The 25,518-nt window shown below is 47.0% G+C and overlaps 1 protein-coding gene across 1 annotated transcript in view; it reads left to right on the top strand.

The window, feature by feature from the left end:
• The window catches only part of GABBR2 (gamma-aminobutyric acid type B receptor subunit 2), a 367,936-nt gene extending 343,058 nt beyond the window's left edge, over window positions 1-24,878 (top strand). Inside the window, exons 14-19 of the mRNA XM_022600053.3 lie at window positions 10,584-10,694; window positions 12,967-13,191; window positions 15,021-15,203; window positions 15,601-15,730; window positions 19,503-19,620; window positions 22,296-24,878. Of these exons, the coding sequence (XP_022455761.1) occupies window positions 10,584-10,694; window positions 12,967-13,191; window positions 15,021-15,203; window positions 15,601-15,730; window positions 19,503-19,620; window positions 22,296-22,461 (933 nt within the window). The 3' untranslated portion in view covers window positions 22,462-24,878. The remainder of the gene's footprint in view (window positions 1-10,583; window positions 10,695-12,966; window positions 13,192-15,020; window positions 15,204-15,600; window positions 15,731-19,502; window positions 19,621-22,295) is intronic.
• Window positions 24,879-25,518: the final 640 nt, after the last annotated feature.

Below are 25,518 nucleotides of genomic sequence, written 5' to 3'. Positions count from 1 at the left end.
CCGGACTCCTCACCCTCCCCACTCAGGGTCTGAACACACAGACACGCTGTGTCAAGTCTGTCCTTGTGCTTAGCTGTCACTCTGTGCCAGAGGCATGCAAATGACAAAAGGAGTCTACATTCTTTTTTATTTATTGAAGTATAGTTGATTTACAATATTGTGTTAATTACTGCTCTACAGCAAAGTGAGTCAGTTATACATATATATACATTCTTTTTTTTAATATCCTTTTCCGTTATGGTTTATCATAGGATATTGAATATAGTTCTCTGTGCTATACAGTAGGACCTTGTAGTTTATCCATCCTATACATAAAAGCTCACATCTGCTGACCCCAACCTCCCACTCCATCCCTCCCCCACCCCCTAGGCAACCACCAGTCTGTTCTCTATGTCTGAGTCTGTTTTTGTTTTATAGATAGGTTCATTTCTGCCATATTTTAGATTCTACATCTAAGCAATATCATATGGTATCTGTCTTTCTCTTTCTGACTTACTTCATTTGGTATGATCATCTCTAGTTGCATCCATGTTGCTGCAAATGGCATCATTTCATTCTTTTTTATGGCTGAGTAATATTCCATTGTATATATGTACCACATCTTCTTTACCCATTCATCTGTTGGTGGACATTTAGGTTGTTTCCATGTTTTGGCTACTTGAATAGTGCTGCTATGAACATAGGGATGCATGTTTCTTTTTGAATTATAGTTTTATCCAGGTATATATATATGCCCAGGAGTGGGATTGCTGGATCATATAGTAATTCTATTTTTAGTTTTCTGAGGAACCTCCATACTGTTTTCCACAGTGGCTGCACCAACTTACATTCCCACCAACAGTGTAGGAGGGTTCCCTTTTCAAGGAGTCTGCATTCTTAACCAGAGATCTGCTAAGCTGAGGACCAAATGTCACCCTATTGCTTAAGATCCTTTAAGGCCTTGCTGTCCAAAGGGCAGTCCGTGGACCAGCAGCATCAAGCATCCCCTAGGAGCTGCTTAGAAATACAGCATCCCGGGGCCCACCCAGACCTACTGACCCATCTGCATTTTAACAAGCCCCCCAGGTGGTTTGTGTGCAGATTATGGAGTGAGGAGCAGCGCTGGCCCCCTCACTTATTGCACTCCAGCCACACTGGCCTCCTTTTGGTTCCTAAGATATGCCGAAGTCTTTGCCATTTCAGGTCCTGCCTGGTTGCTGTTCCCTCTCCTAGAAATGCTCTCCCCCGAGGTTTTCACATGGCTCGTCTTCCCACCGTTCAGGTCCCAGATTAATGTCACCACTTCAGAAGAGCCTTCCCAGACTACCTGGTCTGAAGTAGGTCCTCTGGCTAGTAGCCCTCAGAGTGCCTTGTTGTTCTCTTTAGGAACACTTATCACCCCCTCTACTCGTAGCTGTGCCGTATGGTTTGTCAACCTCCTGTGCCCTCCACTGGAATGCACGCTCCAGGAAGACAAGCATCCTACGGGTCTTATACACCCGGACCCCATCATCAAGCACAGTGCACGGCACACAGCAGGCACATGAGAAATACTGATCAAGTCGATTCTGAATGACTGAATGCAGGACAAATACAGTCGTGAAATGTAAGACAAATATAGTCATCCCTCAGTTATTCAGGCTTACATTAACTATACTGTAAATTAACTCATAGGCTCATTTGCAGATGGGAAACTGAAGTCAACAAAAGGGCGAGGACTTGCCCAAGGTCACCCAGTAAGTCTATAACAGGACCCAGCCCTTTGACCTTTCAGGCCTCAATGTTTCAAGCCATGCCCAGACCCTTGCTGGTCCATTTGTGCAGCCTGACAAAGCCGGATGTTTGTAGGGGCCACTGACGTACACCGTGAATAGTTGCATCATGCGGAGGGACTCTCGGGCCAGCTGCTCCCCTTTCGCTGCACAGATGGGGGAGGCTTTCCCGGGCAGCGTCTGCCTGCCTCCCGCTGAGCAGCAGCTAGACCAGGAGTCAGGTGTGAGTACTTGCAGCCTCCGGCCATTGCAGACAGCTTGATTTCATGCAGCACCAAAGCATAGCCTTTGCAGAGCTCCGGGGGCTTCAGGGAGGCCTCTATTGACTGTTTAGCAATTAAGTCATTCCTCCCATGAGCAGCACCTCACAATTTACAGAGCAGGTATTATACCCACTGTCTGCTTGGAATATGAAGCAGGGCAGTTGGGGGATGCATGTGGTGAGGAAGGAATGAACATTGGTTTGGGAATCAAACGAATCTCAGCTCTGACACTAGCTGGAGATTTAGGGCAAGTTACTTAACTTCTCTGTGCCTTAGTTTCCTCATCTGTAAAATGAGGTTAACACCTTGATAGATTCTTTTGTTTCTCTCATTTTTGGCTGCATTGGGTCTTCGTTGCTGCATGCAGGCTTTCTCTAGTTGCGGCAAGCGGGGGCTACTCTTCGTTGCAGTGCGCAGGCTTCCCATTGTGGTGGCTTCTCTAGTTGTGAAGCATGGGCTCTAGGTACGCAGGCTTCAGTAGTTGCAACACGTGGGCTCAGTAGTTGTGGCTCTCAGGCTGTAGAGCGCAGGCTCAGTAGTTGTGGCGCATGGGCTTACTTGCTCCGCGGCATGTGGGATCTTCCTGGACCAGGGCTTGAACCCGTGTCACCTGCACTGGCAGGTGGATTCTTAACCACTGTGCCGCCAGGGAAGTCCAACCTTGTTAGATTCTTATGAGGCTTCAACAAGATAACGTGTGTAGAGCTCACAGCTTTGCAACTAGCACATTATTGTCACTCATGACAAGGCAGCTCTTGGTGTTCTTAGGGTGGCTGTTATTTGCTGAGGCCAGCCCATTTCCCCTCTGAGGTCATCTCTCATGGAGCCGTCCTGATCTTACTAGGATGGAAGACCCATGAGGACAGGGCTCTTGTCAGCCCTGGTTATTGCTGCCTTCCCCATGCCCAGAACAGTACCTGGCAGACGGTAGTGCTTGATAGTTATGGAATGAATGAGTGAATGATTACTTAGGTAATTGCCCAAGTGAGCAACAAATAAGGAAGGAAAATAAAGAAGAGAAAAAAGCAAGCTGAAAGTTCTTGTAAGCCAGTTATCCAGGGCAAGGGAAACATTCTTAGGCCAGTGGAAATGCTGTAGTCCACAACTGCACAGAGAACTGGGCCTAAAATCCTGGCTCAGGCCCTGTCAGATCCCGGCATGGCATCTGCAGGGGTCAGTGCCCTGTGCTCACTGGCGCCGGGCTGTGTGGCCAGCCCACACTAGGAACAGGGGGAGTGCGATGGCCAGGTACAGCCTGGGCCCTCTGGCCCCTCCTTCCCCAGCAGCTCCCCACACCTCCCCCCTACTCTGCTTCACCTGCTGCCCTGGGTGGGGGGCGGGGTGGTGGTCCTCCAAAGTGCCTCGTTTAAGGCCAGTGAGTGCCTTCTAGAGTAGCACAGGATGCTGCTGACGGCTTCGACACTCGCAGCCCCACCGAGCCACAGAAGCAGCTCTGTGTCCCCAGCAGAGGGTGATCCATGGCTGCCGGCTGGACCCTCCGCACGGTTGTTTGGTGCCCTCTAGTGGTGCTCTGGTGCACGACAACGACGCCAAGTAAGGGCTCAGGTTTCCTGCCCTTTCCCATTGCCTGGTCAGGCATCTCTCCCCATGGGTGTGACTGCTCAGAGCACTCTGAACTCCAGTCCCAGGCACAATGGATCATACAAGAAAAGGCATGGCTCTTACAGTTTGCTTTGAGATTCAATGCAGGACTCATTTGACTTTATTCAGACTCCCCATCCCCCAGCCTCATGAGTACATAAACTTCATCACTCATAAAACCACCTGAATCACTGACACTCTGTGTCCAGTGTTCACAGCCCTGGGGCTGTGTGAAAGTGACGTTGATGACTGGGAGGTTTTTATGGCTTGTTTCCGGATCGGTGCCTATGTACTGGGAGATGGAGTAGAAGCATCTCTGCTCACCCTTGGGATCATGACTTCTCTGAACTCTGGGCAGGCCCTTGTTTTTTTGCTGCCCTTCCACCTCTGCAGGCAAGGCTGTGCTTAAGCTTAACGAGATAAATGGGGTACTGAAAGACCAGATATAAGAATTGGGATTTCAGGATTCGAAGAGGTCAGAGCAGACCAGGATGGAGGTTATGAGGAGGAGAGGGCTACGAATGAGGTAAAAGGTAACCAGGCTGGAATGTCAGCTGCAGAAGCGAGAAGACAGAGCTAGCAGCAGTTCCACGAAAACTACCTATGGGGTCTTAATCAACCATAAGGAACATATGAATCACCAATGAAAGGTAGTTATTTAGAAAGGCAAGGAGATCTGAAGCAAGGGTGCTTAGTACCACCTGAAGTGTTGAGCTCAATTTTAGGTTTTCAGATCAATAGTAAACTCGAGCAGTTCAGGAGGACCAGGTCGACTTGTGGGGGGAGGTGATATGTACCTTCACTGCAGATCTTCCCCTCATGAGGAAGAGTGTGCAGACTTAAGGAGAGAATTTGATACCATTCTGAGGAGCCCCGGAGGAAAGACGAGGATCAATGCTGGACGTATAAGAGGAGAAGGTTCTGGTTCAATAAAAGAAAAACTGCAACCATCTCACCAAGAGTGGGAGGGAGGGGACTCTGTCACTGGAGGTATATAAGCCAGGCAATCATTGTTAGCTTCCCATGAACAGAGTTTGCATTACACTGAACAACGGGGTATGACAGAATCAGTCCTCTCTACAAAGAGAATCTAAGAGTTCATCATAAATGACTGCCTTTCATTGTAGAACAATAGACACTATCATCATTAATGGATTTGCTGTTCACGCATAGCCGTAATGGGCCTGTGCTACTGCGTTCTGAGGTCTGCTTAGTTGTCAGACATTGGAGAAAACCAAGTTACGCCACTAAGTCACTGTTGACCTTGGGACCAAGTCCTTTCTCAGTCTCCTCAATTACACAATGAAATGACATCAGGAAACCCCCACCACTCTTAGAATCCAGCTCAGCTCCTGGGTCAGTAGCAGTGGAGGGGAAATCTCTAGCCCTGGCAACTCTGACTATGGTTCCTGGGGATCACCTTTCCCTGGGGTGTCTCTCACAAATACCCACTGCCACCACTGCAGAGAGCCCTGTAGCACTCCAGCCTGTGTGTGTACTCAACGATCATGGAACCAAAGAGGCTAACCTAAGGCTTTCTGTGGCTTGGGACAAAGAAAGGGAAATCAAGCCTGAGCGAACATGCAGCTGGATGATCTAGCCATAAAATGGCCTGAGCCCTCCGGCTCCACCCCTCCCAGCCCCTTCTGTATCCATATGGGAGCACCATCTTTCCCCAACTCACAGGTACCCAGGCAATGGCATGCCTTGAAGGTCAGGCCTAGTGAGCAGGGCTAAGAGAAATAGGGTTTCCATCCCCCATGTGCTTAAGGCCTGCCTTTCACATCCCTGGATCCCACCCATGTGGCCCTTCTTCCTAGTGACTGACCCTGGGCATGCCTACCCCTTATCCTCAGGAGTGTGGCTTTACCCTGGGCCTTAAGAGGCAACATCCAGAACACAGTTCTTTGATGAGATACCCTCAGTGGGATCTGTGCTAAAGACAGATTTGCAAGGACGTCTTCACCTTAGTAAATTTGTTGTTGGTAGTGTATGGATGTAGCAATTTTGAAACTATTTTGTGTCTATTATAGAATTGAGAAAATGAGTGAATACCTTGATGTTGTTAGAAACCAGGGATCTCACTGTAAGAGAATAAAGATGCAAATATGGAATGGGGGAGAGCAAGCAAGAACACTGTGGTGTTGGGTTTATATCTATATATAGATAGATGATAAAGAGATAGAATGATGGTAGATCGATGGGTAGATAGATAGATAGGTAGGTAAAGGGGCCTAGAAGTAATGATACCCTAGGAACAGTGAGCACATCAGTGCCCAGATTTCGGTTTCTAAATACTATTCTCTGCTACAAAGAACCAGGACTCCTCAGAGAAATGGCTGATTCCAAGACTAGGGCAAGGAAGATACAAGGAGAGCCTGGAACCTCTTGTGCCAAGAGGTAGAAAAGTGCTCAAAAAAATTATGGGAGGGAGGGAGACGCAAGAGGGAAGAGATATGGGAACATATGTATATGTATAACTGATTCACTTTGTTATAAAGCAGAAACTAACACACCATTGTAAAGCAATTATACTCCAATAAAGATGTAAAAAATAAAATAAAATAATTATGGGGACATGCATGTTGAAAAAACACAGGAGACAGCATGAGGGGGTTTCCTACTAGCCAAATCTGGAAAATTTTGAACAAAATGAATAGTAGTAGTAATGGATTATAAGACACTGAATCTAAAAGGATCCCATAAGTCTATACTGATATACATAAATGAGTGGGAGGAAAGATCTTGTTTACAATATATTGCCAAGTATTTAAATGGAATGTTAGTTAGAAAATCACCATTTTGCAGCCACCAAAGTAATATGACTCAGATAGGAATCATCAATGGAAGCTGCAACCCCTGAGTTAATGTTTGTGGGGGAACAGGATACCCACGCAGTCTCAAAGTATCTCCCACAGATTATTTATTAATTACAAGAGGGAAATGGTACCTTTGAAGTGGAGAGATCTGGCTGACATCACCTCAACCAGATGATCAAAAACATCACCAATAATGGGACAAAGTGCCATCAAATGCCCCTGATGTGAAACACTGAGGAGGTGAGAACATCACTTACATAGAATTCCTGCCAAGAATACATAACCTGAATTCAGTCATGAAAACACATTCAGACAAACCCAAACTGAAGGACATTCTACAAGATAAATGACCTGAAATATCAATGACATAACAGACTGAAGTAGGCTGAGGTCTTTTTTTTTTAAGTGTACTTGATTTACCATGTTATGCCCATCTCTGCTGTGCAGCAAAGTGACTCAGTTATACACACATACACATGCATTTTAAAAATATTTTTAATTTTTATATTTTTTATATTTTCCATTGTGGTTTATCCCAGGAGATTGGATATGGTTCCCCATGCTATACAGTAGGACCTTGTTCTTATCCATTCTAAATGTAATCGTTTGCATCTACCAACCCCAAACTCCTAGTCCATTCCTCTCCCTCCCTCCCTTCCCCTTGGCAACCCCAAGTCTGATCTCTATGTCTGTGTGTCTATTTCTGTTTCATACATAAGTTCATTTGTGTCATATTTTAGATCCCACATATAAGTGATATCATGTGGTATTTGTCTTTCCCTTTCTGACTTCCTTCACTTAGTATGATAATCTCTAGTTGCATCCATGTTGCTGCAAATGGCACTATTTCATTTTTTTTATGGCTGAGTAATATTCCATTGTATATATGTACCACATCTTCTTTATCCATTCATCTGTCAGTGGACATTTAGGATGTTTCCATGTTTTGCCTATTATAAATAGTGCTGCTGTGAACATAGGGGTGCATGTATCTTTTTGAATTATAGTTTTGTCCGGGTATATGCCCAGGAGTGGGACTGCTGGATCATATGGTAATTCTATTTTTAGTTTTCTGAGTAACCTCCATACTCTTTTCCATAGTGGCTGCACCAACTGACATTGCCACAAGCAGTGTAGGAGGGTTCCCTTTTCTCCACACCCTCTCCAGCATGTTACTTGTAGACTTTTTTTTTTTTTTTAATCTTTGGCTGTGGTGGGTCTTTGTTGCTGCACACAGGCTTTCTCTAGTTGCAGTGAGTGGGGGCTACGTTTCATTGCGGTGCGCAGGTTTCTCGTTGCAGTGGCTTCTCGTGTTGCAGAGCACGGGCTCTAGGCGCACGGGCTTAGTTGCTCTGAGGCATGTGGGATCTTCCCAGACCAGGGCTCGAACTCGTGTCCCCTGCATTGGCAGATTCTTAACCACTGCGCCACCAGGGAAGCCCCTAGACATTTTAGTAATGGCCATACTGATCGGTGTGAGGTGGTACCTCACTGTAGTTTTGATTTGCATTTCTCTAATAATTAGTGACGTTGAGCATCTTTTCACGTGCCTGTTGGCCATCTGTATGTCTTCTTTGGTAAATGTCTGTTTAGGTCTTCTGCCCATTTTTGGATAGGGTTTTTTTTGTTGTTGAGTTGTATGAGCTGTTTGTATATTTTGGAGATTAAGCCCTTGTCGGTCACATCATTTGCAAATACCTTCTCCCAGTCCATAGGTTGTCTTTTTGGTCCCCCCATCCCCACCCAGCAGCATGCAGGATCTTGGTTCTCTGACCAGGGATTGAACCCGCGTCCCCTGCAGTGGAAGCACGGAGTCTTAACCACTGGACCACCACAGAAGTCCCTATCTTTTCGGGGGTTTTTTTGTTTGTTGTGTTTTTAAAAATTAATTAATTTTTGGCTGCGTTGGGTCTTCATTGCTGCGCACAGGCTTTCTCTAGTTGCAGCGAGCAGGGGTACTCTTGTTGCAGCGCACGGGTCTCTCACTGCAGTGGCTTCTCTTGTTGCACAGCACGGGCTCTAGGCGCGCGGGCTTCAGTAGTTGTGGCTCACCGGCTCTAGAGTGCAGGCTCAGTAGTTGTGGCGCACGGGCTTAGTTGTTCCACGGCATGTGGGATCTTCCCTGACCAGGGCTCAAACCCATGTCCCCTGCATTGGCAGGTGGATTCTTAACCACTGCACCACCAGGGAAATCCCTCTTTTCGTTTTTTTAATGGTTTCCTTTGCTATGCAAAAGCTTTTAAGTTTAATTAGGTCCCATTTGTTTATTTTTATTTCTACTGCTTTGGGAGACTGACCTAAGAAAACACTGGTATGATTTATGTCAGAGAATGTTTTGTCTATGTTCTCTTCTAGGAGGTTTATAGTGTCATGTCTAACGTTTAAATCTTAGGCCATTTTGAGGTTTTTTGTGTGTACATGGTGTGAGGGTGTGTTCTAACTTTATTGATTTACATGCGGGCTGTCCAACTTTCACAGCACCACTTGCTGAAGAGACTTTTTCCCATTTTATATTCTTGCCTCCTTTGTCAAAGATTAATTGACTGGGGGAGGGTGGGAGGGAGGGAGGGAGACGCAAGAGGGAAGAGATGTGGGAGCATATGTATATGTATGACTGATTCACTTTGTTATAGAGCAGAGGCTAACACACCATTGTGAAGCAATTATACTCCTGTAAACATGTAAAAATATATATATATATATATATATATATATATATAAGATCACTATGTTGTACACCTGAGACTAATATAGTACTGTAAGTAAACTATACTTTATATAAAAAAAAAGATTAACTGACTGTAGGTGTGTGGGTTTATTTCTGGGCTTGGTGAGGTCTTGAGATTGAAGGAGGAAGGGCTGATTCCAAGGCTGACTACAGACATGCTAAGTAAATGCAATTTGGACTGGGTCCTTAAAGGACATTATTGGGCCAATTAGCAAAATTTAAAAATAGGTAGTGTATTAGATAATATACTGTATCAATGTTAAATTTCCTGAATTTGGTAGGTATATGTGGTTATATAAGAGAATCTCCTGTTCTTAGGAAAAACATGCTAGATATTTAGGGGTGAAGAAGGGCCAGGATGTCTGCAACTTACTCTCAAATAGTTCATTAAAAAAATATACCTACCAGGCTTCCCTGGTGGCGCAGTGGTTGAGAGTCCGCCTGCCGATGCAGGGGATGTGGGTTCGTGCCCCGGTCCGGGAAGATCCCACATGCCGCAGAGCGGCTGGGCCCGTGAGCCACGGCCGCTGAGCCTGCGCGTCTGGAGCCTGTGCTCCGCAATGGGAGAGGCCACAACAGTGAGAGACCCACGTACCGCCAAAAAAAAAATATATATATATATATATATACCTACAGTATATATTTTTTCACTCCCTTGTTGTCTTTTTCTCCTCTTGCCGCCATCTGGCTGATTCTCTCCTGGAGCTTCTCAGTTCAAATTCCTGAGAGAGAGAACGGTGCTTGGGTTGGATCCTCTCCACCACCCCTCTTTGGGAGAGCACTTTGCACTAGGAAACCTCATATGTCCCTGACAAGCCTCAGATTGGCTACCTAAGGTCAGGTGCCCACCCCTTGTCCAATCAACTCTGGCCCAGAGTGCATCATGTGGTACATAACACAGCTGCCACCACTGCTCCCTCCATGGAGGTGGTGGGCAAGAAGATCTCCTTCCTTATAGGGTTTGGCAGGCCCCGTGCTTGGTCTAGCCAGTAGACACTATCTCCCAACTACCTAATTCCAGAGACACCTGAAGGCCTCCACACCTAACTTTGTGCTTCATTCTCACCCTTACTCTTTTAACAAATGTTATAGAAAGATGCCTGCTCTGGGCCAGGTCTTGTGCTAGGTACTAGGGGCACAGAAGTGACCCAGTCCCTACTCCTGAGCTCTGACTCAAGCTGGAAATGCATGAAGAACTCAGATAACTGAAGGTCAGAGCTGAATCACGACCAACAAACAGAAGGCAGTCAAAAATGGTTGAGGCCTGAGTCCCATGGAACACAGAGATGGGGTCCAAAAGGCCTCCTGGATGGTAGCACTGGCTGTGGCTCATGGGAGGGAAAAGGGCTATGAAACAGGGACCTGGCTGCTGGGAGGGTGCCCAGTGCCATCCCTGGGTTTCTGTTTTCTCTTTGCACAGCCGGACCCGGCAGGACGGGACATCTCCATCCGCCCTCTCCTAGAGCACTGCGAGAACACCCACATGACCATCTGGCTTGGCATCGTCTATGCCTATAAGGGGCTTCTCATGGTAGGTGCAGAGCAGGAGGCAGAGTGGGGGAAATGCTTCTCTGCCAGAGCTCTCTCTCCTAAGCGCCTCCATCAACATAAAAATAAACAGAGCCCCCAGGACTAAGCACTGGCTCTTTGCCAGTCTCGGTGCCTGGCACGTGTCATTTCAATCCCACAACCATCACGTGAGATAGGTACAAATAATGTCCCCATTTCACTGTGAGTGTGCCTCCCAGCTGCCACTGTCCTGCTCCCTGACAGCAGTCTGTTGGTACCCAGCACACATTCACATCCTGTGGGAGATGAGTGGAATCATCTCCATTTGGAGATGGGGGAAATCAGGCTCAGACAAGTTAAATGATTTGCCAAAGGCCGCCTGGTAACCTCCAATTTCCAAACCCAATACTCTTTCCACTCCATTCATCTGTTACACAAAGATCACATACCAAGCCCACCTCACACGACTGTGGAATTTCAAAGTTAGGAAGGACTTGAAAGGGCAGTCCCACACGACCTTATTCTGGGTTGACCCTTGAATCTTCTCTTCACATCCTGTGCAAACCATGCCTGCAACTGCACCCTCCTCAGATCCTTCCACAGTGAAGTGAAGCCGCGATCGGCCTCTGTGGCAGAGAGGAGGCACACAGAGCCCCTGTGAAAGCAGGCATCTGGAGCACCCATCCAGCCCTGACGCACAGCGCCAAGGGACCCCAGGCAGGCCATTTGGCCTTGCCTAGCCTCTGCTTCTTCCCCTCCAGGATGTGGAAAGCCACACCCAGCTGTAGGATTGAAGGCACCGCACACGAAGGAACCAGCACAAAGCAAGCTTTCAACAGCGTGGTTTCCATCCTTCACTCAGTATCTGCTTCCTGGGCTTCTGGTTCCTATTTTAATTGGAATTGAAAATAATAATAAATCAGTCTGTGAGATAACACACTTAAAGGAGAGAAAAACAACTATGGTTGTAAAAAATACCAATTACAAAATAATTAACTTACTCTTATAATGGATATTAACAGTTTACAAAATGCTTTCACATCCATCCTCTCATTTCATCCGGACAGAAGCCCTGTGAGATAGTGTGGGCCCTTGGGATGATGTTACATGGTTCATGCAGGTGTTGGATGCCCCAGACTTCAGAGATAAGGCCAGAGGGAAAGGAAGCCTTTGCAGGACAGCCTCCTGGAGGGGCTGGACCACAGCCGAAGCCCCTACAGCAGTCAGCAGCTGTGGTCAGCTCTCCCTCCTGCCCACACCACCATTCTACCCAGCATTCCATCTGCACTTTCTCTGCAGCCTGCCTTCCCCTCAGACAACACATGATAGCTAAACCCTCAACACCCTAGTTTACATCACATTTTGACTTCTACCCTATTCATTTCTGTTGGAAATGTATTGGTTAGCAGTAGAGCTGCAAGTGACAGAAAACCCACAATAATAGTAGTTTTTTAAAAAGATAATTGCCTTCTCAGGTAAGCAAAAGAGCTGGTGTGGAGGCTACTAGAATCTGAGCTCCTTGCATCTTGTCTTCCTCATCTTCATCATACAGCTTCCACATCATGGTCTAAGATGACTTTATGGTCTAAGATGGCTGCTCAAGCTCCAGCCATCACATTCCACTCCATCTGCTAGGAAGGTGGAAGAGGAACAGCCTTTTCCTCTAAAGACACTTCCCAGAACTTGTACACACCACTTCCACCTACATGGCATTGTCTAGAACCCAGTCATATGCCACACCTAGCTTCAAGGACGGCTAGGAAATGTAGTCTCTCTACTCTGGGTGGCTATGTGCATTGGGGGGTCCCAGACACAGGGGCTCTGCCTGGTTTAACGGAAAAAAGACTAGCCTTAACTTCTAGAGACACAGTCCACTGTTGCCACCATATTGCTCTGTGGCCTTGGGCAAGCCCCTTCCTCTCTTCTGGGCCTTCAGGCTCTCTGTAGAGGGAGGGCATGTGGTTGAGATTGTGTCTGAAGTTCTTTCCCACTGTGGCCTCCTGTGGGTCTGTGTGTGAACCAGTGGTGGAGGTGAAGGAGGACCAGACAGTGTAACACCCCAGTCTGCATTTCCTTGGCAGGACTCAACCCAGGGCCACAAGTGGAGACAGATTGTGGAGACAGATTATCCAGAAGACCTGGCCAGCAGCAAACCCCCAGCCTCCCTCCCCCCAAGCCCCCACTTCAGAGTAGTGGGGAGGAACAGAATAACCCTCAGTTCAGTAGCTTCTCAGAGCAGGGGTGTATGCCGCCACCTGGTAATGACCGTCTCCCTTTTCTGTCCACCGTTCCAGTTGTTCGGTTGTTTCTTAGCGTGGGAGACCCGAAACGTCAGCATCCCCGCACTCAATGACAGCAAGTACATTGGGATGAGCGTCTACAACGTGGGGATCATGTGCATCATCGGGGCTGCCGTCTCCTTCCTGACCCGGGACCAGCCTAACGTGCAGTTCTGCATTGTGGCCCTGGTCATCATCTTCTGCAGCACCATCACCCTCTGCCTGGTGTTTGTGCCAAAGGTATGGGGCAGGTGCCAGCAATCGCCCCGCCCTCACCACCCTGGCGTCTGGCCTCTGACTCCATCACAAGGGCATTGCTGTGTTTCTCTCACTTTCTACAAGTTTTATACACTTTTTTTTTTAAATGATGAACACAATTCACATCACAGAAAGTGTGGAAAATGCAGAAAAGCAAAAAACCAGATTTTTCAGAAATCTCACAGTCCTGCCACCCGAAAATAATCACTGTTAATGTTTTGGTTTGTTTTTTTACTGTTAATATTTTTGATGTGTTTCCTTCCAGCTTCTTTTTTAATGGCTTAGGGCACTGATGCTTTTTCAGATATAGCTGTAATTATAGCACACTTTGCAATTTGCCTTTTTAACTTAACTTTTGCCCTTTGTATCTTCCCACATTCATAACCATTGTTGAGGGGACGTTCCATAATTTACTCAACCACTTGATCCCTTACTGGTGAGCATTACAGTTGTTTGCAGATTTTTTATATTATAAATGAACTTTTTTTTCTACATAATACATTTTCCTTGTTTCCGATTATTCCCTTAAGGTAGAGTCACAGAATTAGTATTAGTGGGTCAAAAGGAATAACCATTTTTAACAACCACTTATGTTTTTCATTCGTCTGAAGGGCTGACCTGAGAGGTATTTTCCAAACATTATCCTACCCAGCAGTGGGCAGGTGAATCAGAGGCCTTGACCCCTGCAGTAGGCTGATCTGTGTAGAGGAAAACCTGACCTTGGTGGGTCTCAAGAGTAAAAGCAGCAGCAGGAAACAGAGGTAGTTGAGAAGTCATTGACCCAAGTTAGGGAGTGTCTGCCTTAGAGAAAGGGGAGAGGAGAGATCACTGGGGGTCCCATGGCTCCTCCAGCCTCCTGGGCGCCCAGTCAGTCCCTAAGCAGTGTCAGCTCTGCTCTAGAACACCTCTGGCATACACTCCCTCCTTTAGTAGTCAACACTTTCCCAGGCTCCAGGCTCACACCACAGCTTCTCTGCCTGCATTCTGACTTCCTCTCCACCCTGTAAAAGATGCCAGATGATTCTAAGCCCAGCTCTGACGGGGTCACTCCGCTTTGTCACCACCCCTGGTAGCTCCTCATTGCCTTCCTGGCTCCAGGATCAAGTCCCCGACACTGGGCTGGCTTTCAGGACCGTTGGATCTCCTTGTCTCCCCCAGAGAATTCTGTCCACCATCCAACTGCCCTTCTCTATAAGTGCCCTGAGCCCTAGGCCTCCCTGCATTTGCATATGCCATTTCTTCCCCCTGGACTTCCTTTACCGTCACCATCCTCACCCCCCAGCACCATGGTTAGCCCTCTGCCCTGAATGCCTCTGGCCTGGTAAAGATCCTTCCTCCATCCCTGCCCCTCACCTCTGAACCATAGGTCCTGGTGGACAGAGGCCGTGGCCATGGTTCTAACAAGCACAAGCCTTCACTTTCCTCCCATTGTCTTCACAGCTGTCACCTACAGCTGTTTATTTTCTACGTGGAGCTGGGCTAAGGTAGAGTGAGGCTCAGCTGGAGCCAGGCCTGAGGGGCCCTGGGTGGCCTCTGCAGGATAGCTGGGATGCGGGTGCAATCAGGATCAGGAGACCAGACATATAGTGGCAAGGAAGAAAACCGAGACTCTGCAAGGGGAAGGGGGCTGCCCAAGGGCACACACAAACGAGGGACAGAAACAAGTCTGAGCCCAGGGCTTCAGACTCCCAGCCTGTGTCGTTCCTGGGGCCCCATGTTGCCTCCAGCGCAGGACCCGCTGGAAGCAGCTGGATGGGCATGGGAGGAAGGGCCCCAGGGTCCTCTTTTCAGCCCCACCCTTGTCCTTTCAGCTCATCACTCTGAGAACAAACCCAGACGCAGCAACTCAGAACAGACGATTCCAGTTCACTCAGAATCAGAAGAAAGAAGATTCTAAAACCTCCACCTCAGTCACCAGCGTGAACCAAGCAAGCACGTCCCGCCTAGAGGGCCTGCAGTCAGAAAACCATCGCCTGCGAATGAAGATCACAGAGGTACCTCCCACAGCACTGGTCGCCAGGGCCCCTTCCTCCCATTTGAGTCCCTCTGCCCTGTGCAGGGACTTTTCGGGCTGCCGCTCCCCACCACGTCCCCTCTAGAGCATCCCCACATCATGGCTGTGCAGTCCCATCTACCGTCGTTATGGCTGCAAGAACCGAGAGGAACATGAACTAGACAGATGCGGTTTGTCAGAATCTGACAGGAGTTTATTACCCACCTAGCCCAGGCTCTGGGGTCCAGCAATGCCCGATTCAAGATATCCTCAGAAAGAAAGGAGTTCTTAAAGATTTGTGATTATACTAGTGAGTTGGGAAAACTCAGTTTTCCACCTGGGGCCAGGTCAGGGGCTGGGCCGGGGGCTCTGACTCAGCGGGAGCCTTTGTTTTCTAGCTGGACAAAGACTTGGAAGAGGTCACCATGCAGCTGCAGGACACGCCAGAAAAGACCACCTACATTAAACAGAACCACTACCAAGAACTCAACGACATCCTCAACCTGGGGAACTTCACTGAGAGCACAGGTAAGAGGAGGTGGGACCCCTGGGTATGAGACACTAGCCATCCATTTTACAGATGAAGAAACTGAGGCTCAGAGAGGGGGGTGGGGCAGGTCTGAAGTCACACAAGCCAAGCTGGAGTATCTGGAACCCACATCTACTGAGCGCAGTTCAGTGTTTGTTTGGAGCCCCACCTGGGGATCCACCTATGCATGGGGCTTCTTTTTCTCAGTCCCTTGGGCTCCAGTTCCATGTGTACCCCACATGGCCAGCATTCCCAGCGTTCTGACTGGGGGCACATTGTTCTTAGTGAATAATGTACTCATAATTCTTCCGACATTTCACAGTTTCAAACACACCTCATCAACGTACAGGAAAGGAATGGTCAGTAAGATGACATGACATTCGATCCCACCAACCGCCTGGGAAATAACACAGTCCATTTTTTGCCTACATTTAGGCACAATTTTAAAAAGATTACCAGTGTTGATAAGAGCGTATGGAAATGGACACTCTCCTGCAATGTTTTGGAAGTCGGTCTGGCACTCTCCAAATGTCTGATGTTAAGCCCCTTGACTAGCAGTTCCCCTAGCGGGAGGCTTCCCCTTGGAAATAATCCCACAGGTTCAAAGGTATAGACGCATAGTGCTTATCATAACACTACTTGTAGGCGAGAAAAGCTGGAATTAACTTACATGTTCATCATTTGGAGTGGTTTCATGAATTATGATACAGCAAAACAAGGCATATAATACGGTTATTAAAAAGTAAGGTGCATCTCTTTGTACAGATATGGAAAGATCTCTAAATGAGAAAAGCAGTATGAAGACAAGCATTATGATACAATATGCACACACATGTATGTGTATATGTGTGTGTGTGTGTAAGTGCATTTTTTAAAAGGTCTGGTAGAACAAACACCAGATTGTTAACAGTATCCACCTGTGGGAAAGGGACAATAGGTGTGGAGAGTGGCTGAGAAGGGATTCTTTTATGTTTCATTTTATATACTTCTCTACTGTTTGCATCTTGTCATTAGCATATATTCATTAATTTTATAAAATTTGTTTAAATCAATGAAAAATCTTTAGTTTTATTGTTATTACAAAAGAATTATTATATAATTCTTATTATATTAGATGTTGATTGTTTAAAAATGTCTAGATTCAGATAAGTAACAAGGAAACTGAAAGAATAAAAATTATTCCTGATTATTTTAGTATCTAGTAAAGGTGAGCATTTCAAATTAGTGGAGAAAAATGAATTATTCAATAAATTTCATTGGGATAAATGGGTAGCCATCTGGAAAAGAATAAAGTTAGATCCTTACCTCACAACTTACACAAAAATAAATTCCAGATGGATAAAAGATTTAAATATAAAAAGTGAAAACCATGAATGTACTAGAAGAAACCATAGGAGAATTTCTTTTGTAATCTCAGCAGGAGGGAAACCTTTTCAGTTTGATGCAAAACAGAGAAACCATAAAAAAAAAGTTGATGAATTTAAATACAAAAGAAATTTTGTTAATGTGAAAGCCATCATAAGTACAGTCAAAAAATCAAACTAAGCCAAAAAATATTATCTCAGGTAATAAGCTTATTCTCTTATATAAAAAGAAATTATATGTAATTATATACAAAGTATATATAACTATATAAAAACTAATAAGAAAAAGACCAACAAACCAAAAGAAAAATGGGCAAAAGAGTTCTCATTAAAGGAAATACAAGTGGTTCTTATGTTTATGAAAAGATGCTCAGTCTTCCTCCTAATTAAAGGAATGCAAATTAATTTGCAGCGAAATACCATTTTTACCTATAAGACTAACAAAGATCAGAGATCAAAAAGTTTCTGAGAGTGGGAGGCAACAGGTGGCGAAACACTGCTGCCCGAAATAGAAATTGTTCTGACCCAGCAACTCCAATTTGGGAATTTATCCTAAGGATATACAGTCAACTCTCATTACTCATAGTAATCGTGTTCTACAAAGTCCCTGTGAACTGTGAATTCCTAGCGGAGACACCGGGTTAGGTTCCTGCAAGCCTCTCCCAGGTGGACATTTTCATCAACTGATCAATACATAATTTTGTTTTATGTGTGTTTCTACTGGAAGACACCTTGTTTAATAAACATTGTTGATTCATTAACACTGAACTCATAGCCAACAGCACTGTAACTCATATCTGAACAACACATCTAACACACATTTTCTCCATCTGGCACATCACGGCTTAGGAGAACGATGGATAGCACTTCAGCACTAGGCTTGGGAGCCATTTTAAACAGCGAAAGCACCAACACAACGCACAAAAATGTGAAAAACGTGGTACTTCATAGACCACAATAAGGATACTTATTTATAATATGAGAGGTGAAACAAGAAGGCAGAGCCTGTTCAACCTCAGCTGGGAGAGCGACTCAGATTTCTGATGCTCTGTGTGTGTTATCGAATGACAGTGAAAGCACCACGAGTATTGACTCTGGGGTTACAAATAAATTTTAGCAAGTAGGCGAGTTCACAAACACAGAATCTATGAATGAAGAGGATTGACTGTATTCACATGGATGCAAAATGACACACATGTAAGGTTGCCCTAACCCTAACCCTGCAGCAGAAAAAGGAAACACCCATACTCTTTTTTAATATAAATTTATTTATTTTGGCTGTGTTGGGTCTTTTAGTTGCTGCGCACGGGCTTTCTCTAGTTGCGGCGAGCGGGGGTACTCTTCATTGTGGTGCACAGGCTTCTCATTGCAGTGGCTTCTCTTGTTGCTGAACATGGGCTGTAGGCACGCGGGCTTCAGTAGTAATGGCTCGAGGGCTCTAGAGCGCAGGCTCGGTAGTTGTGGCGCACGGGCTTAGCTGCTCTGCGGCATGTGGGATTCCTGGACCAGGGCTCGAACCCATGTCCCCTGCACCATGTCTTAACCACTGTGCCACCAGGGAAGCCCAACACCCATACTCTTTTCCAAACCAAATGAATCCACATCTCTCAGGTGGGGGCCATGTTTTTATATTTCATATTTCTTTAGTTCTCTCCAGGTGGTTCTGAAGCACAAAGATGGTTGAGAGCATCATGTTTTGTGGCTACACAGTATTTCTGTGAATGGGAGGCCCCATACGTACATATTAGTCTGTAACTAATCCATTATTACCCGACAAATTCGGGTTAGTTTCAGCTTTCTGATATTGTAAACAATGTGGATTTGAACATCTTTTGTATAGTTTCACAAACATCCTTAATTATTTCTTTGGGATAGTTCCTGAAAGTGGAAATTCTGGGTAAAAGACATACTTTTTATAGTGTTTGATGCTTATTGACAGTACCTGCCAGAAAGATTATGCCGGTTTATACTCCCACCAGCAGTTTACTATTATTATTCTTTTCAGACTTAGCAATCTTATGGAAAATATACCTTGGAGTTCTTTTTTTTCTTTGTCATTATATTCCTAATGCACCCGTGAAAAGGACCTTCATATTAGAACCTCTCATTTCTAAGTTATGTTGCCTACATTGGTCGACTCGATTCCCTTTTTTTCTTGGAGAAAGGGAGGTCCCACGGCACACTATCCACATCCCCAGCACGCCACTTCCATCCCTGGACAGGGGCTTCTCGGCTCCCTGCCTTGGTCTCAGGAGAGCGGCTCAGGGACCATGGCTTAGAGAACACAAAGGGAAGATGGGCTCTTTTGCATTCTCTCTCCTTGGGCAGTATCCTAAAAATGACTGCACTGTTGATTTTTAAAAATTAAGTTTACAGAATTATTGCAGTATTGTTGTTTTGCATTCAGATGGGGGAAAGGCCATTTTAAAAAACCACCTCGATCAAAATCCCCAGCTACAGTGGAACACGACAGAGCCCTCTCGAACATGCAAAGATCCTATAGAAGATATAAACTCCCCAGAACAGTAAGTACCTTCTCCTTCAGAACTACTGCCCAAGACTACATTCCTCCTACACAAGAGTTTACATTTGGCACCATGTTTTCATATGCATTACTTTATTTGAACTCTACAGTAATCTCATGATGCAGGTCAAATTACACTGCTTATATTACACGTAAGAAGACTAATATTCAAAGAGGGGAGGTGACTTGCCAAAGCTTACCAGTTGCTAAATGCAGGAGATGATAGGATTTGAACTTGGGTCTCTCCAACATCAAATCCCATGTTCTCTGCCTTTGTTACATATAAAATGAATACATTTACTTAACACCAATTTACTGAGACCTACTATGTATCAAGCACAGCACTGAAGAAAACAGACAAAAATCCTTCCCTTCATGGAGTTTACATTCTATCTGGGAAGACAATAACTTAACAAAAAAGCAAAACCTAGTATGTTATGTTAAATGATAGGTGCTTTGGAGAAAAACTAAGCAGGAAAGGAGTTAGGGAGTATAATTTTACACAGGGAGGTCAGAGCAAACTTGGTGAGGTGACATCTAAGCAAAGACCTGGACATCTCTAGTAGCTTTGTCCCCACTGGCAATTTTTAGTTCTTCCCAGTTTACAGTAGATTAGAAGCAGCAATTAGAAATGTCAACTCTGAAACTTGTTCCCTGGGAAGTGACAACAAGGGGAGAGAAACCAGCAAAGGGAGCCCAATCACCAACTGCAGTGTCATTTGGGGCCATTTAGTCTTAGAGCTAGTAGCCTCTCAACCCAATTAGCTCCAGGGCCTCGCAGCTGACAGTCCAATATAATTACTGATGGTTACATGGCATTCATCAGTGGTCTACCTATTAGCTGCCTGCACTACAGTGCAAGCACCTTGAGGGTAAGGTTTAAGTCCTTCCTATGTCCCTTGGACTGAACACAGCTTCCAGCACTGAGTAGGTTTTTGGCAATGAATTAATGAAAAGGCAAACAGGATCCCAGCAGACAGCAGAATGTGTGGCTCTGACAACCCCACACAGATGCCCACCCTGCCTGGGATGCTCAGACAGAACACCCTTTCCCAGGTCAAGTTCATTCTTCAGCTCCCCATTTTCCTGGACTCTGCCAACACCAATGACATTACACAAGCTCAACTTTAATTTCCAAATGAAGTCTCCAACACACTAATCTCTCATGAGCACCTGGGAAGGGTCTCTTGGGATCCCGAAGCCCTTCTGGACAGCAGGTCCTTAGGGAGTGGGGGCAGCACTGCATCTGTCCCCATCCATCTCAGAACCCCACCAATGCATACACTCCAGGGCGCACCCTGGTGGGCTGAGGCAGCCTCTGTGAGTTGATTTGCCACCCCACAAAGCACTGTGGTTCAACAGAAGCAGCAAGAGTCACACCTTCCCCAGTTCTGGCTGTTTCTGTGAGCAAGTTACACAAATTCTGTACCCTTCTCTCATCTTTATAATGGGAACAGCAGTGCTTCTTTTGCCTATTGGGTTTTGTGAAGGTCTGGGGTTTTTCCCACCTGAGTGGCCAGGCCTGGGGAACACAAGGAGGCCTGAGAGTTCAGGGAATGCAACTTCCCAGATGCAGTGGAAAACTGCAGAAAACACAGCCGAGCAGGGGAGCAGTGGCCTGGGCACATCCGCCAAAGCAGCCTTCACAACAAATAAGGTGATTTACTCTCCTGCCTCCTGGTCATGAGGACTGATGAGAAGGCAAGCGGAAGGGTGTGGCGGTGAGCAGGTAGTCAGAAGGCTGCTCCCTCTTCACTCCACTCCTCCATCAGTCCTGTTTACCCAGTCCCTGACTCAGCCCGGCCTCAGATTTTTTTCTGGCTGCCTTTCTGGGAATTTACCAGAAATTCCTTGTTCTGGGGGCATAGAGAAGGAAGGAGCTCACTCTCTGAGGCGGTTAGCACAAAAACGATGACATTTAAACTGGATCTTAGAGGCAAAGCAGTCATCAGATGGGAAAGCAGAGGAGCAGCTATCTAGGCCGGGGAAACAGCATGTGCAGAGGCATGGAAGATGCCTCCCCGTAAGCAGGGTTTTAGGGGAAACTAGCCACCAGAGGGTAAGGTTTTCGGGGAGAGGGGGTAGAAGGTTCACCTGGAGAATTTGACAAGAGGCAGATCTTGGGGAGCCCTGAATGCCCCATCCCAGTGTTGGAGAGAAAACGCTAGTCACAAAGAAGCCGAAAGACCAGGAAGGAACCTTTTTGGAATTGGCCCAGCAAGAGGGACTGAGGTCCTGGACAAGAGACAGTGGCAGAGAAGCCAATAAGGAAGGACAGAGCAGCTGAGAAGCCTTTCCGGGATGGAACCCAAAGCCAAGGCCATTCGGAGACTGGCAAGAGTAGCGAATGAGAGCTGTCTGGGTTTGCAGCAAAGCCCTTTTCGAAGGGCAAGACCTAATTCTTAAAAATCACTGGAAGCTCGAGAAGCCTGCCTCCTCCTTGCTGCCGTTGCTCTGGTTATTCCCGGGGCAGCAGCTGGCACAGGCAGGCCTGCATTAAACACCTGCCAGATGGATGAGTGGTTAGATGACAGGATGGACAGATCTTGGATTCAGAGAGAAGTTAGCTTCTTAGCACCACCATCAGCTTCTTAGCCAAAGCGACTCCAAAGGCCTTCCTGGTGAGCAGCCCACTAGCCTTCACTAACACCCCCCTTCCTTCTCTCCCTGCCACAGCATCCAGCGCCGGCTATCCCTCCAGCTCCCCATCCTCCACCACGCCTACCTCCCGTCCATTGGAGGCGTGGACGCCAGCTGCGTCAGCCCCTGCGTCAGCCCCACCGCCAGCCCCCGCCACAGACACGTGCCACCCTCCTTCCGAGTTATGGTCTCGGGCCTGTGAGGGCGGGAGGCCTGGGGCCGGGGCCTCCCCCGCGACGGAACCACACGGAGCAGAGGCATCTGCTACAGGAACCCTGTCAGCTCTGGCCGCGGAGAAGCTGGCGCCACGGCTGGCCTTGCGGGACTGCTCGATGGCACGGAGTGCACAAGATGGGGGGCACTTGGCACCTGACCTCGCGCCTTATTTGTGAAGTTTTCATTCTTTCACAAAGAAGAGGAATGAAAATGACTTCTTCCTTAATGTCTGCAAAGGAGGAGGAGCTAGGATATTTGAAACTTGGCAAAAAAAAAATCCTAGACAAGGAGAAAGTCACTAGAACTCCAGCTAGACGTCACTGAGTGGCCCTGAGCAGCCTTGAAAAGAGGCGAGGGGCTTCTGGAGAAACCGCCTCTGCCTCTGCACACATGCCACCGGCTGTGGCCCCCCAAGCCAGCCCTTCTCCCCTCTGGGGAAGGAGGTGGGCAGGGCAGCCAGGCTCCCAGCTGCCAGTCCAGCCAACCCCAGCCTTCCTGGAACAGGGAGTCTACAGGGGGGGCAGCCAGGCACAGCTCTGCGGGCCGAGGGCTGGGGTACCGGAGCAGGCTGACTCGCATGCCTCCTGGTGGGACTTACTCTCTGATAAATGCCACACATTAATACAATAACACCCGTTCCGGGACCGTGGGGATTTAGGGCACGTCACTGCAGACACGCTCTGCAGCATTCACCCACAGTCGGCCATGCACCCACCACGTCAGCCATGTCCTTGTGTTCGTATCAGGTGTTCCCCATAATAAGGGAGACACCCGAGCTAATCATAGAATGTCTGTTCCCAGCAAACACGATAAAGAAAGATTGTGCACTTTAACCTCTCTGATCAGGGCCCAAGGGCTGGCTGGGGTTTTGTTTTGTTTTTTTCCACTGACTTTGTTTCTGACCAAAGTGAATCGGGGGCATCTGCCAGAAGACATCCCTGTAGTCGCGGGGAGAGAGTTGCTAGCTGCGGGCTTCCCTTAACTTCCAGAAGGCAGCCTTCATTGGGACAAGCCGGCAAGCTCTGCCCTTGGGGGGTCCCAGGGGTGATCAATCAGCACACTGATTCTCATTCATAAGATCACTCTTCCCTTTTAAACGAACCCCAAAGAGCACTGGCCTGGGAGTCACAAAGACCTGGGTTCAAGCCCTTGCTCCACTGCTAAGTCCCTCCATGACCTTGGGCAAGTCACTTGTGTCTCTCTGAGCCTCAGTTTCCCCTCTCTAACAAATTGGGGTTGAAATAACACCTGTCCTGCCCTACCTCACAGGGTTACTCTGAAGATCAAAACTTGATCTCATCCAGGAAAGCTTCATACCAAACAGTGAAGTGGCCCTGACCCATGAGGTATCAGGATGACCATGACCTTCAGCCCTCAGGACAGATGGGGCTGTGGCCCAGAGAAGCTCCCAGCACAGCCCTATACCAGTATCCACCTGGCTGGAGAGAGGTGGATCCCGATGATTTCTGTGACATTCCTGGGACAGGTTCATTTGCTAAAGAAAGGCCTGAACGACAATGTCCCGGACGTCTGCACAACTGAGCAGTCGCTCAACTCCCTAAAGAAACCTAATGGCAGCTTCAACAGGCAGGCAATAATCTCTTCCCAGACCGCTGAAGTCAGGAATACAGTGTTGTCACCACCAGGGTTTGACAAAAGGGCCCATGGGCACCTTACCGTCACCAACATTTCAGAACACCCTATTTCACGTAGCATAGAGTTCCCCTCCCCTCCCCCAAAGAGAGGTTACGGAGGTACTGTAGCTTTTAGGGGAAAAAAAATGTTAACACATCACAGGTCAAGTTGAAGTCACTGTCTGTTTAGGCACTAAAAATCGGTGTTGTTACTCACTGTGTATTACAGTATTTACTTTCTTTCTTGATTTCACCAAACCAGATTTAAAGGACCACATTAATTTTTCAAAGGGAAAGAAACAATTCATTGTACATAATGTATACACGCACACAGAAACAATACCTGTAGAAATATTAATCCAGCATAGCAGGAAAGAAAAAAAGAAAAAGCACTGGACAGTCGGAGGTGAGTGTGTGCATCTGTGACCCACTGTGACTCCTGAGCGTGCACAGTCTTCTAGGTTAACCCACACAGTACATTCTCTGTCTTAATGATACTGTAGGTTCACCTGTTTTTTTTAAAATTTCCCCACAAATAACAAGACCCACAGAAGTGACTCTATTTAACGGTTCTGTCCTTTTATATGCAGCAAACACCATACACTTCCGAAGAGGCTTCAGCCTGAAGGTGTTTTCCAATGTTAGTGCACAAACGCTTTAAATTAGACTGGAACTGCCAGAATCAAATGTAAATGAGGAATTTCTCGTACCCCTATTGCATGGTATCAATTTTTAATAAATTGTTGCAAATTTGTTTTTATGAATAAAAGGAAGAAAACTGTTGTCTTTAATGCCTACTCTTCCCAAAGTGCAGGTCAAATCAGGCCATATTCTCCTGCTAAGAAACTCAGGGAAAGGCTCTGGGGCTGCCTGCTCAGCATGGTCCCTTCCTTCAGAAGCTGCCTTCCCCTGGCTTCTGCAGGCAGTAGCAGAGCAGCCTGTTACCATGTGGTGATAGATCCAGGGGTGAGAACCTGAGCTGGGCCAGTAAGTCCCTTCCCCATGCAGAGAAATTAGCCACGAAAGAGAAAAATGAAGCCAGCACAGAGAAACAGGATCAAGAGATGGGTCCTGATGGTGTCCAAGCACCGGGTCAGCTGTTCCTGAAAGCCAGCAGCACCCTCGTCTTTCCCGTGCTGGGATGTTCAGACCTTCCTCAGATTCTCAGTTCTCCCAATAAATCACCCTTTTTGCCTAGGTTAGTTCAAGTTCAGTTCCCATCAGTTGCAACCAAAAGGTTCCTGACCAGTCTAGAACGCTCACTGCCTCCCCAGCCCCGAGTCCAGGCCATGACAGCCTCTGGAGACTTGGTCTCATGCTCCTTCCAGACTCATCAGCCTCCTCCCCCAGACGCTATGGACTGTCTGCACTTCCTCCACTGCACTGGGCCCTCAGCCTGCAGCTCCATC

The sequence above is a fragment of the Delphinapterus leucas genome, chromosome 6, assembly GCF_059928025.1.
Source record: "Delphinapterus leucas isolate spDelLeu-1000000601 "Yukka" chromosome 6, BTC_Dleu_Yukka2, whole genome shotgun sequence".
Classification (NCBI taxonomy): Eukaryota; Metazoa; Chordata; class Mammalia; order Artiodactyla; family Monodontidae; genus Delphinapterus; species Delphinapterus leucas.
The sequence above is the reverse complement of the archived record's forward strand: the minus strand, read 5'-3'. Positions and strand labels throughout refer to the sequence as shown.